This window comes from Somniosus microcephalus, chromosome 17, assembly GCF_052327205.1.
Source record: "Somniosus microcephalus isolate GS21.2 chromosome 17, FLI_Smic_1.0, whole genome shotgun sequence".
Classification (NCBI taxonomy): Eukaryota; Metazoa; Chordata; class Chondrichthyes; order Squaliformes; family Somniosidae; genus Somniosus; species Somniosus microcephalus.
In genome coordinates, this window is record NC_141003.1 from 26,793,493 (window position 1) to 26,809,136 (window position 15,644).

General features: G+C 43.8%; 1 protein-coding gene across 5 annotated transcripts in view; it reads left to right on the forward strand.

The window, feature by feature from the left end:
• Positions 1 to 13,901, forward strand: part of rerg (RAS-like, estrogen-regulated, growth inhibitor) — a 135,617-nt gene extending 121,716 nt beyond the window's left edge. For all 5 annotated transcript variants that reach the window (XM_086010117.1, XM_086010118.1, XM_086010116.1 and 2 more), the window contains exons 4-5: positions 2,605 to 2,678; positions 11,758 to 13,901. In XM_086010117.1, coding sequence (XP_085866243.1) covers positions 2,605 to 2,678; positions 11,758 to 12,165 — 482 coding nt within the window. In that variant the 3' untranslated portion in view covers positions 12,166 to 13,901. The remainder of the gene's footprint in view (positions 1 to 2,604; positions 2,679 to 11,757) is intronic.
• The last annotated feature ends 1,743 nt before the right edge of the window (positions 13,902 to 15,644 follow it).

The window sequence follows — 15,644 nt, forward strand, 5'->3', positions numbered from 1 at the left end:
TCATACACGTGACAGATAGACCTGTCAAATATATGAATAGAGATCACCCCAAAAACACTTCAAAACATTAAATAAATTATTTAAAAAATCACATTTTTAAAATTCGTTGAAATTACAATAAATTAAATATTTTAAACAAAAATTTAATTTTTTGAAAAAATTCATTAAAGTTTTTTACAGGCTAAAAATAAACTTACCTTTTTTAAAAGTATTTTTAAATGATAAATGACTGAAATTTTTTTTAAAAACTTTTTTCAACTCTTATCCTGGTAAAAGCAGGCCTATTACCAGGCGTAAGATTTCTAAGGGTTTTCTGCGGGCAGAGGGTCTCCAGAAAGCGGAACTATCCAACCGCAGAGACCCTTCTCTAGGGCAGGCGTCCGATCTCTCTAGAGCATTCTTAACAGATCAGAAATGCCGGTTTTCAGCGCATGCGCTTCGCATGCTTGAAACCCACATTCCCAATGTCCCTACAGCACGTACCCACCCGTAGGGATCGGAATATCTGGGCCATTATTTAAAGAGCAAAAAATAACTTCTTTAAACCATTTTATTACTTTTTTGTTTAGAGGAGACATATAATTGAGACTTTTTCTTTGAGTTGGCACTGAACCTTGTTATATTCTACTAACTTTAAGCCAGTAAAAGTTGTTTTACTTTTTGGACTGTACAATATTTATAGTATATCTCATGGAGATAGAGTCTCGTTCACTGGTATTTTAGTGTCAGTTGGCATTCACCAAATTTCTGCTAGAGAACTCGTTAACTTTGCAAAGGAAATGAGTGTGAGATGAAGTGAAATGCAAAGTAACACAAACCTTCAAACTTCAGCTGCTCAGTACTCCCACTCTTAACACGACTTAACATGCAGTGAGGAGGCCAATAAAAGAAGAGCTTTGTTACTGGGACTAGTAAAGGGAAATGGTTACATGAATTCTGTGTGGAAGTGGAATTAGCCTAGATAAGAATTGACACAGGTCTCAGCAAGCCAAGCTGTCGACAGAAAGAGCAGCATACATATGTTTGTGGACGGGTCCTCAGAGAGAATCTAAATCCTTCATCATAGTGATGTACAGAATACTTTCAGATGCTGTGTAACGCTGTACTTGAAGTAGCCATTAGGAACTTCTGAAAGTTGCCATTTATCATTCAGTTATAAGGTCATGAGGGTAAATTCAGCGAAGCAGTTCTCCCCAATGTGAAGCTTCGCTTGATGGGAATGCAGATTGGGGAGGGGGCAAGGAGGTCAGTGCAGCTCATGTGTGTTATTCATGATTTTCCAGTAATTGAAATCTGGAGAAACATGAATCAACACATTGACCTCCATGCCCAATGCTCTGAGTGAGTTTCCATGCTGGAGCGCAGCCTCACTGAATTCACCCTCCGGAGCAAGAGAATCTAACTAAACTACAGCTAAGCTAACAGGTGGAAAGGACAAGTATCGATTAGGGCAATCGGTATGAAAAAGGGAAGTGTTTCCAGAAAAGTGAAGCTCTGTCATCATTAAAACCGTCCGTGAGGAGACATAAGAGTAGTGCGCTAGGGTTATTGTCCTTCAGCCTAATGATTCCTCCAGTCACGCCATGTAGACAGACCACTGAGAATGCTTTGTGTATGAAGTGAAGTGCGAGAGAAGCAGAGCGGATTCTGAAGTTGACAAAACACAGGGAAACAATCCTGGACTATCAGAATAGAAAACAGGAATGAAATATCTCCACAAACGATGTCCTGATTTGATGAATATTCTGTTTAATAACAGAACAGTGGCTTCAACACGCGGCACCTTGGACAGCACAGTACTGTACATCTGTTCATTGCGCTATGCATATAACAGCTGCAACAGTGAGCGGGGCCAACTGGCTGGAGAGACTGCCACACCGGCAGGCGTTCAGCAAGGACAACAAATGCACATAGACTTCCCTTTTTAAGGAGTGTGTCAATGGGGGCAATTTTAAGCGAACCCGCCTGTCAGGAAACTCACGGGATCAGGTACAACACTGGTTTTACGTCCGGCCCAACTTTACCCTCTATTGGATGGGGTTTTAAAATGGCATTCTAATCGATCCTTTCAGTTTCCTGCCAGATGAATTCAGTTAAAATTACCCCCAAGTGTCTCTGTGACATATTTTTGTAACTCTCATTGGCACTCGGTGCAGAGTTGAAGAGAGCACAGAAGACGAAATGTTCCTTTTTCACATACCACAAATCATGTAGCCACTTACTTCCTGCGATTTAAAAAAAAAGTTTTTTTTCCATAAATAGCACATTTCAATGCCAAACTAAATAAGGTTTTCAGAAACTTAATTCCTTTTGCAGTTAAATTTTAAAGCCTTTCACAGCCTGACCCCAACCTTTACAAGCAAAGGTTTTCAAAGCTGGCTATTTGGGGAACTTGGTCAGTCTCCAAACTCCTTTAATACTGGAACAGTGCCTCATTAAGAGGTCAAGGTTTGTTTTCTTGCAATTATTGAGAAATACAGACTGGGCAGCCGGAGTGCATTTGAGGTCAGTTTATACGTACTGTTGTTAAACTTAAAATTCACCAAAACTGATGTAATGTGGACACCAGTACTAATCAAGATTTCTTTTAAAATAAATTGCCAGAGTCAACCTATCGCCACCAAGCAACCATTGATGATGAAGCAGTTTCTATGGAAATCTTAGATACAGCTGGCCAGGTGAGTTAGTGGCACAGTCCACTCTCCGAGATCATCATCACACTTGTCATTGTACACCATTTATTTAGTTTCTCAATGATTTTCACTTGTACATTATCCTCTCCACATGCACACTTGAAAACGCACCAGAAAAAGGTATGGGAACTATGAAACTGTTGTGATATGCCAATTAGAAAGGAAATATAATCAATATATTTGTTTGGGATTGGCATATCTCCTTAATCCTAAAGTGCTTTTTCTAAAAGGAGCCCCACAAAATGAAATTTCAGAATATAGAGCTGCTAGTTATACACATGCAGGCACACGCATGTGTGCGCACATAGGTATACACACACACACATGTGTACTAGCACACACTCAGGTACACACAAAATGGAACAGGTCTGTGTAGATAGAGATGGGATCAGATATTTGAAGTATGCACCCAGGTTAGAAGATGTGGCCCCTTTAAGACATGCAGAACTACCTGACCAAATTCATTCTTCTGATGAATTAGTAAGCTTCATTCTCTTCTGGGTGAAACTTTGTCTTTAGTGTTCCTGCATGCTGGGTACATACTTATGAAGGGAAAATTACGTTCCCGTGTGTGCAGCCAAATTTCTGATTTGTACTCTACCACAACAATGACTTGCTTTTATATAGCGCATTTAAGGTAGGAAAACGCTCCAAGGAGCTTCACAAGAGTGTAATGGGTCAAAAATTGACGCAGAACCAACAAAGGAGATATTAGGGGAGGCAATTAAAATTTGGTCAAAGAGGTCTTAAAGGAGGAGACAGAGGTGGAGAGGTTTAGGGAGGGAATTGCAGACCTTAAGGTCTGCAAGGTTGAAGGCATGGCCACCAATGGTGGGACAAATGGAATGGGGGATGTAGAACGTAGAATTCTCAGAGGGTTGTAGAGCTGGAGGAGGTTACAGAGTAGGGAAGGGTGAGGCCATGGATCGATTTGAAATCAAGAATGAGAATATTAAATTTGAGGTATTGGTGGACCGGGAGCCAGTGTAGGTCAGCGAGTGCAGGGGGTGATGGGTGAACGGGACTTGGTGTGAGTTAGGACACGGGGCAGTGAGCACAGGGGGTGATGGGTGAACGGGACTGGGTGTGAGTTAGGACACGGGGCAGTGAGCACAGGGGGTGATGGGTGAACGGGACTTGGTGCGAGTTAGGACACGGGGCAGTGAGCACAGGGGGTGATGGGTGAACGGGACTTGGTGTGAGTTAGGACACGGGGCAGTGAGCACAGGGGGTGATGGGTGAACGGGACTTGGTGCGAGTTAGGACACGGGGCAGTGAGCACAGGGGTGATGGGTGAACGGGACTGGGTGCGAGTTAGGACACGGGGCAGTGAGCACAGGGGGTGATGGGTGAACGGGACTTGGTGCGAGTTAGGACACGGGGCAGTGAGCACAGGGGGTGATGGGTGAACGGGACTTGGTGCGAGTTAGGACACGGGGCAGTGAGCACAGGGGGTGATGGGTGAACGGGACTTGGTGCGAGTTAGGACACGGGGCAGTGAGCACAGGGGGTGATGGGTGAACGGGACTTGGTGCGAGTTAGGACACGGGGCAGTGAGCACAGGGAGTGATGGGTGAACGGGACTTGGTGCGAGTTAGGACACGGGGCAGTGAGCACAGGGGGTGATGGGTGAACGGGACTTGGTGCGAGTTAGGACACGGGGCAGTGAGCACAGGGGATGATGGGTGAACGGGACTTGGTGCGAGTTAGGACACGGGGCAGTGAGCACAGGGGGTGATGGGTGAACGGGACTTGGTGCGAGTTAAGACACGGGGCAGTGAGCACAGGGGATGATGGGTGAACGGGACTTGGTGCGAGTTAGGACACGGGGCAGTGAGCACAGGGGATGATGGGTGAACGGGACTTGGTGCGAGTTAGGACACGGGGCAGTGAGCACAGGGGGTGATGGGTGAACGGGACTTGGTGCGAGTTAGGACACGGGGCAGTGAGCACAGGGGGTGATGGGTGAACGGGACTTGGTGCGAGTTAGGACACGGGGCAGTGAGCACAGGGGATGATGGGTGAACGGGACTTGGTGCGAGTTAGGACACGGGGCAGTGAGCACAGGGGGTGATGGGTGAACGGGACTTGGTGCGAGTTAAGATACGGGCAGCAGAGTTTTGGATGAGCTCAAGTCTTATGGAACGTGAGGTGGGAAGTTGGCCAGGGGAGCACTGGAATAGTCGAGTCTGCAGGTAACAAAAGCATGGTCGAGAGTTTCAACAACAGATGGGCTGAGACGGACAGAGATGGGTAATATTACGGAGGTGGAAGTAGGTGGTCTTTGTGATGCAGAGTTTAACCCATATGTTCCTTCAGAGAAATATTCCTTTTTGTAAGTGCACTGTCCCTCAGGAAAATTAGCAGGGTTCTTTATAGATGGTATTTTACTCACTATTAATGAGAACACACCTACATCCTGTTAATGGGCATTACACACACTCTTGTTTAATTATCTAATCTCTCCCCCTCTCATCAAATGGGTTACTTGCATTCATTATTATTCTGCCTGAAGAGTGATGATTTTCCGATAAAGAATGGGAATTTTATCCGTCCTTATCAAATACACATTTATTTACTGCATTATAATGTAATCCTGGCGCACAGAGCCAGTCACACAGTGAGCAAGGTGGCATTTGCGCACTCAATAACTTCAAGGCCATTTCAACTAACGCAGTGATGGTTCCTTTAGTTAACAGTCAGAAAATTATCTTTCTTAACATTAAGAGTGTCCTCGGAGTAGAGTCATTTTGTGTGGGTGGACACCCAGAGCTTGCAACACACACTTTCAAAAGCTGAAAAGCTGAGAAATGCAGAGCAGAGCTAGACATTTGCTTAAATATTCTCGCACAAATGCTGTTGAATAACTGCACATTTTTACCATTTCTCAAGTGCTTTATTGGATGTAAATAGCAACCATTACTGCAAATTGTACCTTGTGACTTCTCCCTAGTGAGAACACTATGCATCTTTATTGTGTTCACATTTTCCATTACATTTTAATCACTGTCTGCACCATGTTTTGCTAAGTTATTTTGCCTTTTCTCTTCCTCCAATGTTTCGATGTTTCCCCAAATCATGGACCTTCCCTGGTTAGACAGCAGCTCCAAGGACCTCATCCATTCTCTAAAATCCACCTCTTGGGGCAGCCAGTGGTGACTCTCCCTCTGATTTTCTTTCTCTCTGATCCCATGATGTAGTGGCCGAGATGAGGAACTCACCATGTAGGGAATCGCAGCCATGAACTGACGCCCCACCTTGTACTTTTGATGGACTGTGTCACTGCTCTGCTCAATAAAGTCCTATGTTGGTCTCTTCTTTATGTGGGAATTCAATTGCAATCTTACAACATTTTCTAAATTATATTTAATATATTCAAGTGATGATTTTACTTCCATTGGATCATTTCCCAACCTTCCAATTTTCTCAACTCCTTTCCAATTGCAATTTCATTGGTGTTGCTTAAATATTTTTTTTTTTTTATAGAGTTAAAATTCTAAAGAGCTCATTTTCAGTGCTCATGTTAAATCTTTGTGAGCGTTACTTCAATGAAATCCGGAACCTGGTTATCTTGAACTCGATTAAGAACTTAATTAAAATAGCATGTGAGAACTGTATACGCGTCTGTCAACTAACATGCCAACGACAATGGAATTTCAGTTCCTAAGCATTCTTACACATGGGCATTTTTATATTAGTTTGGACACACATAACATTAACATTCTTTTCAAATAACCTATAAAAAAAAAAATTTCTTCTTCCACTTGTGTTCACTTCCGAAGATACTGACTCCCACTGGGCTAAGGGCACATGGGCATCAGCTCGCCCTGGTACCTTGCCCAAGGAGCCATTTTTCACTTCTGAACTCAAGACAGTCGAGCTAAAATTGAGCGAGTATACACTGGCAGTGAGGCACCTTGCCTACCGCCAGCTCGTATCGTGAAGTAGCAGGCATGCTGCTTGGCATTATCCGTCCATTGAAATCAATGTGCCTGCAATGTTTTGCTATGTGCTGGTGACGAGCAAGCTTCCTCAACACCTGGGCATTCTGGGAAAATGACCCCGCAGGTCAGCAGGATATTCGATTGTGGGACCATCACTGCCAAACTCATTCCTGTCCTCATCCAGTGTTGGTTGGTATGTAGGCAAACACACCGGCTGATTTGCGCAGAACAAGGTACCACAAACAGTTGGCCAAAAGCAGCTAATCTGTTTTGGTGGCGTTGGTTAAGGGAGAAATGTTGAGCAGGAGACTGGAAGATCTCCCTGCTCATCTTTGAATAGTGTCATAGGCTCTTTCGCATCCACCTGAACCGCTAGCGGGCAGACAGGGTCTCATCTGACAACTCAGCACACCCTCAGTTCTGCACTGAAGAGTCAGTCTAGATTGTATGTTCAAACCCTGGGGCTGGTACGCACAACTTTTCTAAATCAGAGGGGAAAGTTAGCACAAACTGGGTCGAGCTGATATCTTTGCAGTGATGTTAACTTTGCTCATTTGACATGTGTGAACCATTTTCAGCAATATATACCCTAGTAATAGCGCTGTAGTGAGACAATGATGTAGCATCTAATTAATCTCACAATCAGCCGCAGGAGAAATCTAATTTTACTGGTCAAAGCATTTACATTCAGAACCATGGCTGTGCGCACTTGTAATCTGCGTAAAATTATGAGAATTGACAAAATGCAGTCACTAGTATAAAATGAAGCTGTCAGTCATTGAATTTCTGTTGCAGCTTTCAAAATCTAGTTTGGTCACGCCATCTTAAAACTGTTAAAAAAAAAAAAACACACTGCTGAATAGTGCGTTCATATCCTTTGAATAAAACAAAGTACTTCAATCTTGTTATAATTTTTGTTTTTGGCTGAAAAAGAACAATGTCCTGGCTCCTTCAAACCCCAGTGCACTGAGAGACTTTCAGCTTGGAAAATATTCAAATTCTGCTTTAGTACATCGTAAATATCATTTTAATGACGATTGTTAAAAAAGCGTAAACAGCGAACTAGACTGAATAAAGAACATTCTTCATCATTCAGGCATCCCTCACACACCACAGGAACGCGTCCAATCTTTATTGCCTTTGTTTTTTTGTTCTGATGCTATTGGGCCCACATCCAATGTGACCTGTATAATGGCTTTCCCCCAGTTTTGAGAAGGTTCTCTAAGTTCCCAGGGTCACTTTTATTTGGCTTCCAGTGATGAACCCTGTAGTTTTTTTGAGTTTTAGGAGCGATGAGCACTCTTTTAAGTGCTTTGTTGGCTTTATCTGTTTCTTTTCTAGTTGATTCCTGCTCTGTGAGCTCAATGGGGGAATGGCTCCTCATTGAAAGAGGAAAGAAAGAAAGACTTGCATTTATATAGCGCCTTTCATGACCTTTAGGGCGTCCCAAAGCACTTTGCAGCCAATGAAGTACTTTTGAAGTGTAGTCACTATTGTAAACACAGCAGCCAATTTGTGCACAGCAAAGTCCTGCAAACAGCAATGAGATAATGACCAGATAATCTGTTCTTGGGTGTTGTTGAGGGATAAATATTGGCCAGGCCACCCGGGATAATGCCCCTGCTCTTATTGCTATAATTGTAGGACACTCTTCTTTGTAACTAGTCCAGCAAAATTGCCCATTTTGGGTGTGAAATCCACTCCTCTCCTCATCACTGTTATAGTGATATCCCCTTGTATGTTCAGCAGGCCTAGTATAGAAAGCAGTAAAATAACAGAGATTCTCAGGCCGACCAGTGGGTAGTTTTTTTTGTTGCAGGGTTTCAGGCAGGATTTTCATTGGGCCGTGGAGGCAGGATTGGAGGCGTGTGGGGGGTTAAAATCCTGAAATTGGGGGGCACGAACCCATCCTGCCCCCAACCCACCTCCATGCCAGTTTCAAAGGAGGCGGGTACCCGACACGCACTGGGACCCTCCTCCCCGAGGCGGGAAGGGGATTAGTGCCAATTAACTGCCTGTTAACAGGTAGTTAACAGGCAGTTTTTAGCCTAATCCCTATTTTCATTGTTGAAATGTGGGATTCCCGATGGCTCCAAACCATGCCAAGTTAGCGAGGCGGGCCGTCGGGACGAAGGGCTTGGAGGGGTCGAGATGTCCGGTGTTCAGGTGAGTGATGGGTGCATGAGTGCAGAGGCAAGTGTGTTTGGTGTGTGTAAAGTGTTTAAAGAAGTTGTACTTTCATGTACTTACCTTTACAGCCTTCCTTCCCTCAGGTCTCGGGAGTCCCTCATCTCACCGGCACAGAAAGCAGAATGGCCGTGATCTGTCAAAAGTTCCAGCATTCAGCTTTCTGTTCCGGGTAGATCTCTAAATCATCCTGAGAGGAAGGAATTAACTTGGAGTACAGATTGTCAATGTTTGACAGCTTCCAACAGCTGTCGAACGCTGATATTTCATCTGTCAAAAAGTCTTGACTGTTATGTTCTCCTCCCACCTGTGGTGATACCCAGTAGCCATTTGAACCACCTGCAACCGTCAGTATGTGCACCTCTTCCTCCTCAGAGGTGTCGCTCCCCTCTGTTTTGCTTGTTCCATCATACTGCACTGAATGAACACTCCTTTTCCTCTCTTGTCCAAATACAGACATTTTGCTTTCATGCTTCCCAGCTCTGTCTGTTCTGTTTTTACCTCTACAGGCGCGTTCAATGTGACCCTTTTTGCCACAATTTCGGCATTCCAGCTCCGTACACCAGCAGTCATTAGCGTGATGGCCCGTTTTCCCACAACGGTAACATGTGCCGTTCCGCGCACCTTTAGGCTCAGACGACACCTTGTGAACTCTCCCTGTTGAACTCAACTGGTGAGCCTCCTTTTCCGCCATCTCCATGGAGACACTAACTTCAATGGCCTTTTCAAGAGTAAGGTTGTCCTCAGTAAGAAGGCGCTTCTGTGTGGCTGCATTTTGCATACCACACACGAGTCTGTCTCTAATGGTGTCCTTCAGCACCTCCTTGAACTCGCAGTGTTCTGACAACCTTTTTAAAGCAGCAATAAACATCGTCACTGATTCCCCCGCCTCTTGATTCCGTTTGTGAAATCTAAATCTCTCAGCAATAACCAGAGGTTTTGGTGAAAAATGTGCTCCAAGAATTTCCACTAGTTGCTTATATGTTTTAGTTCCTGGCTTATCTGGCTGCACAAGGCTGCAAAGTAAATTGAATGTCTTCCGTCCCATTACACTCAAAAAGGTAGGCACGACCTTTTCGTTTGCCACCGCATTCGCCAATACAAAATAGTCAAAACGTTCCGTATATGCGCTCCATTGCTCCACATTTTCATCAAAATCACCGATGTTTCCTAATATAGTAGCCATCTCACGTTTCAAATTAAAATTTCTGTTTACTCACTGCCGTAACGTTAATGTGATGCTGCAATCTCTGTTCCGACTGTTTTGTAGTCGAAAACAAGAAAGTTCCCACAACGCAGATTCATCCAATCCTCGTCGCCACTTGTGTCGGTACCTTTCTACCTAGACACAATTTAGGACTCAGAACTCAGAGATTCAAACATAAAGTGCTTTATTCAGGAAGGACAGGAAGTTCTGGAAAGTTCCGAACAAAGAGAGCTAAACTTAACCAAGAGAACACCCAACCATTTATCTGCTGTGACAGCACCACCACAGGTGGGAGGAGAACACACAATACATAACATTGACAGATGAAATATGAATCTGTGACATCACCTGTTGCCAGGTGGCCCTTAATTGGCCTGCTGAGCCCGCTGGGCGGGCTCAACAAGGTCAATCAAGTCAAAATTGCATGGGTTGGCTAGAACTCGATGGAGGCGGGACTACAACCCCGAAAGTTGTAGTCCCGCCTCCTACCCGACTCCTCAATGAAAATGCAGCCCTCCACCTCCAGAATATAGTTTCTCTTTCTTTTAAAGGAAGTGTTCAGTGGGGTGGGAAACACTTCCCTTCCCCCTGCCCCACCGGAAGGTATGTACGGTTTTGAACTCGTTCTGAAGCCCGGCTGTCTTTGAGTGAATGGGGGAATCCAGAACAAGGGGCCATAATCTTAAAATTAGAGCTAGGTCATTTAGGATTGAAATCAGAAAGCAAAATGTAGTGGAAATCTGGAACTCGCTGCCTCAAAACGCCTTGGATGCTGGGTCAATTGAAATTTTCAAGACTGAGATCGATAGATTTTTGTTAGGCAAGGGTATCAAGGGATTTGGAACCAAGGCTAAATGGAGTTGAGGTACTGATCAGCCATGATCTAATAGAATGGCTCCAGGGGTTGAATGGCTTACTCCTGTTCCTTTGTTACCATCCAGATTTTTCATGAACCATTAGTGCCTGGTGCGATAGGTTCATATCCCTTCTTGTCCTATGAGATGTATGGAAATTGTATTCCAGTAGACCACCATTAGATCCTAAGTGGGATCTCACATAATTCCTAAGCTGATGGACCCACCATTTGACCTCTTTGAATGTGTGATTTGAACTTTCTTACCTGGAAGATTTTATTAATAATGTTTGTTATCACCCACTGGTTTTAGTTGTAGGTCAGCTCCACTAATTTGGCATGGAGATAGAGTAGTTCTTGGACCCGGCTTTTGAAGGAAGTCATTTTTGGGTCAGTGTAAATCAAAAAACTATCACGCAGGTCCTGAGCTTTTATACAGGGCGGTGGCCGGAGTTGTATTGAAGTGAGTTCCTGATGACATCCTAAGAGAAGTGCTAAATCACCCTTTGGGTTTGACTGGCTGACTACTGTTGCACTCTGGGAGGTAGCTCCAGAGATATTTGGCATGGGTTACCATCTTCAGTTGGGCAGTTCAATAACTTTTGGGGACCTAAAGAGGAGGATTGGACAATATACGAGTATATAACTAAAGAAAGACCGAAGAAAGGTTTACTCTTGCTCTGTTTTGGCCACTGGCACAGATTGGCCACCAATCCTTAAAAGGTCAGCTGGCAAAATATGCTTTATGTAGATTAGGATGTGATTATTAACTGAGCACTTTTGATAGTTCGTATTTCTATATGTGAAAGCGAAGTAGTAATCGTATAGATGCCCTCAAATATGAATGGTATGTAATACAACTTTGTTTTTCAGGAGGATGCCATTCAAAGAGAAAGTCACATGCGTTGGGCAGAGGGTTTTGTCTTAGTTTATGACATCACCGACAGAATTAGCTTCGAGGAAGTGATTTCACTGAAGACCTTTCTGGACGAAATCAAAAAGCCAAAAAACGTGACGCTGATTCTTGTGGGTAACAAAGCCGATCTGGACCACTCCAGGCAAGTCACCACAGAAGAAGGGGAGAAGATGGCTACCGAAATGGCCTGTGCTTTTTACGAGTGTTCAGCTTGCACCGGAGAAGGCAACATAAATGAAGCATTCTACGAACTGTGCCGAGAGGTGAGGCGGCGCAAAATGATCCAAGGCAAGACAAGACGGAGAAGCTCGACAACCCACGTCAAGCAGGCCATCAACAAAATGTTGACCAAGATTAGTAGTTAAATATGTGGGGGAGGAAAAGATTTTTCAAAACTGAAAAGAAAAGTAGAATCATATCTCACAAAATAGGAAATAAGCAGTTAAGGGTGTCAGCTTTCCGACTCCAAGTAGCTTCAAATCTGCCAAATAGACAAAACCCAGCAGCCATCTGACAGATACTAATGGTGTTCTATAGCATTAAGTACCACACTTCAGAGTGTGCATCGGGCTTATAACTCTCACTGTGTAAAGGTCAGTAAGACTCATTTTTAACTCCCTTCCACACCCAAATGCTAAATTAATTTTAGGGTGAACTGGGTTAAAGTGTGAAAAAGTAATGACTTCAGGTTTTTAAATCTTCTGACGGGTATACTCATTTTTAAATTTAACATAAGTTCCAGCTTCAATCAAACTAAATGTTCGAGCAGATACAATGCACAGGATATTGGTCTGCAGATAACAACCTTACTTACCAACAGATCAAGATCTTCAGTGTTCTGCCACAGTGGCTCAGCTGGTTAAGGTAGTGAATAGTCTACAGATCAGGTCGGTTCCAGAATCGATTCCCAGTTTGTGCTGAGTTAGCTGATCTCAGCCCGGGTGACAGTAGGCCCCCTGTAGTTGGCCTCAGCAACCCCCGGGGTTAGGGTGGAGAAAAAGTGGCTTTGGTTCCCACTCCCAGTTACTATCCAGCGACCCCTGCTGGAAGTGCACATGTTTGCACATGATGAGGACAGGATTGGGTTTGCCTGTGAAGCCCTCCATGGTCAAGCTGACTGCCAACAACTCATTATCCTGGACATGAATAGTGGACAGTTGGGCAGAGTACCGGAGGGCTACCGCCTCCCATGGAACAGTACCCTCCTCCCCTCAGCAAGGAGTGAACACCATCGGGGCAGGGGGAGAAGTGAAAAAAATCTTCAGTGTACTGTACATTGATATAACACCGGTATATGTTTGAAGTGATGAGAGGCTTCTAAATTGTAAATATATATATGTGTGGTTTTAAAATGTCCAAATAAAATTGGATCTATTTGAATACTGTGCAGTTTAATTAGATCCCATTGTACTGCTGCCCATTTATCATAGCGATTGCTGATAAATGCAATCGATGCTTTGCTTGGAAAAGCTGTCGGTCCTTTTCATTTAGTCAGTGATTTTTAATATTAAATCCAAGGTTGGCTATCTCCTGTTGGTTGTTTACACAGCACTTTGTACAATCAATAGCAGGATGCCATTTTTGGAGACTGTAAATGGTTAATTGATGTTGTAATTTGTCAAGCTATTAATTAAGTACATTAAGTCTGTTAATCGGTAATTAAAGTACCAAAAATCCTTTAAAAATGTAGAAAGGTTTGTTCCTATATTCTGTACAAGTTTTCCACTTATGTTTTTTTTCCAAGGGAAGTAAATATGTTGCTTGTTTTAAAAAAAAAATGTTTTAACGATTTCAATTGTAATTTTAGAAAAGGTCCAAATGAATTAAATGTAGTACAAGGATAATTCACTTGTTATATGCCACAAATTACAAAATTAATACATTAAAAATGAACGACGTTTGTGTTAGACCCTGAAATATTTGAGATGTTTTGTAGGTAACTCCTTAACCTGTCCTCACGTACAACTAACCAATGACTCCAGAGTAAGCTAAGTGTTAAAAAACTGAGCAAATGTACAAAAGGTGTCTCCTCATATATTTACTGTCACTTTGCTGTTGTAACTTGCTTTGCCATGTAAAATAAATCCTGAAATATTTGTTATTCTTCGAAATGTTTGATTAACTGCATCAGTCTGCACACATTTCTGCATCCTGATATGTCCCAACTTGATAAGTATGTATTGGAGCTGATAGGAGAGGAGGCGTCTGCACTTTGCAGGGTTGTTATACATCGAGCAAGTTGAGGGCATTTATTCATGCCTTTCACATCTCTATGACACATCACAGCAATACTGATTGTTTAGGCTGTGGGAGAGCACAAAGGCTTTTTTTCATTATATTGGAGATATTAGTAGCCGAGTTTCCCTTCTGCTACCAGTGTAGCTCATTTCTCTCCACAGTACAACAGATAATGGCATCAAAGAACAGACAATGCAGGTATCTTGATTTGAACCTTATTGTTTCTGTAGGGGACCAGAGTCCCAGCAAGGTTAAATCCCTTAGGATATTTTCACTTGGATTCACTGCGAAATCCGGTGCATAACTTGCACCTTAATGTAATGTTTTGTATCCTATAAATAAAAAAGGTGCAACTTAATGGAGGTTTCACTGAAGTTGTAGCCATTAAAGTAGTGTGCAGCTTATACTCTGATGTGACTGATACAATAGGCGTGTAGGGTCAATTTGCTATACATCCAAGCTGTTCCAGTAGAGCTACAACACTGGCATCTATCCGACAATGTGGAAAATGGCCCAGGTATGTCCTGTCCATAAAAAGCAGGACAAATCCAATCTGGCCAATTACCGCCACATCAGTCTACTCTCAATCATCAGTAAAGTGATGGAAGGTGTCATCGACAGTGCTATCAAGCGGCACTTACCAAAAACCTGCTCACTGATGCTCAGTTTGGTTTCCGCCAAGACCACTCAGCTGCTGACCGCATTACAGCCTTGGTCCAAACAAGGACAAAGCAGCTGAATTCCAGAAGAGAAGTGAGAGTGACTGCCCTTGACATCAAGGCAGCATTTGACCGAGTGTGGCATGAAGGAGCCCGAGTAAAACTGAAGTCAATGGGAATGGGGGGGGGGGGGGGTGGAGGAAACACTCCACTGGCTGGAGTCATACCTAGCACGAAGGAAGATGGTTGTGGTGATTGAAGGTCAATCATCACAGCCCCAGGTCATTGTTGCAGGAGTTCCTCAGGGCAGTGTCCTAGGCCCAACCATCTTCAGCTGCTTCATCAATGACCTTCCCTCCATCATCAGGTCAGAAATGGGAATGTTCGCTGATGACTGCACAGTGTTCAGTGCCATTCACAACTCATCAGATAATGAAGCAGTCCATGCCCGCATGCAACAAGACTTGGACGACGTTCAGGCTTGGGCTGATAAGTGGCAGGTAACGTTCGTGCCACAGAAGTGCTAGGCAATGACTCGCTCCAACAAGCAAGAGTCTAACCACTGCCCCTTGACATTCAACAGCATTACCATCGCCGAATCCCCCACCACCAACATCCTGGGGATCACCATTGACCAGAAACTTAACTGGACCAGCCACATAAATACTGTGGCAACAAGAGCAGGTCAAAGGCTAGGTATTCTGTGACAAGTGTTTCACCTCCTGACTCCCCAAAGCCTTTCTACCATCTACAAGGCACAAGTAAAGAGTGTGATGGAATACTCTCCACTTGCCTGGATGAGTGCAGCTCCAACAACACTCAAGAAGCTTGACACCATCCAGGACAAAGCAGCCTGTTTTATTGGCACCCCATCCACCACCTTAAATATTCGTTCCCTTCACCACCGGCATACCGTGGCTGCAGTGTGTACCATCTACAAGTTGCAC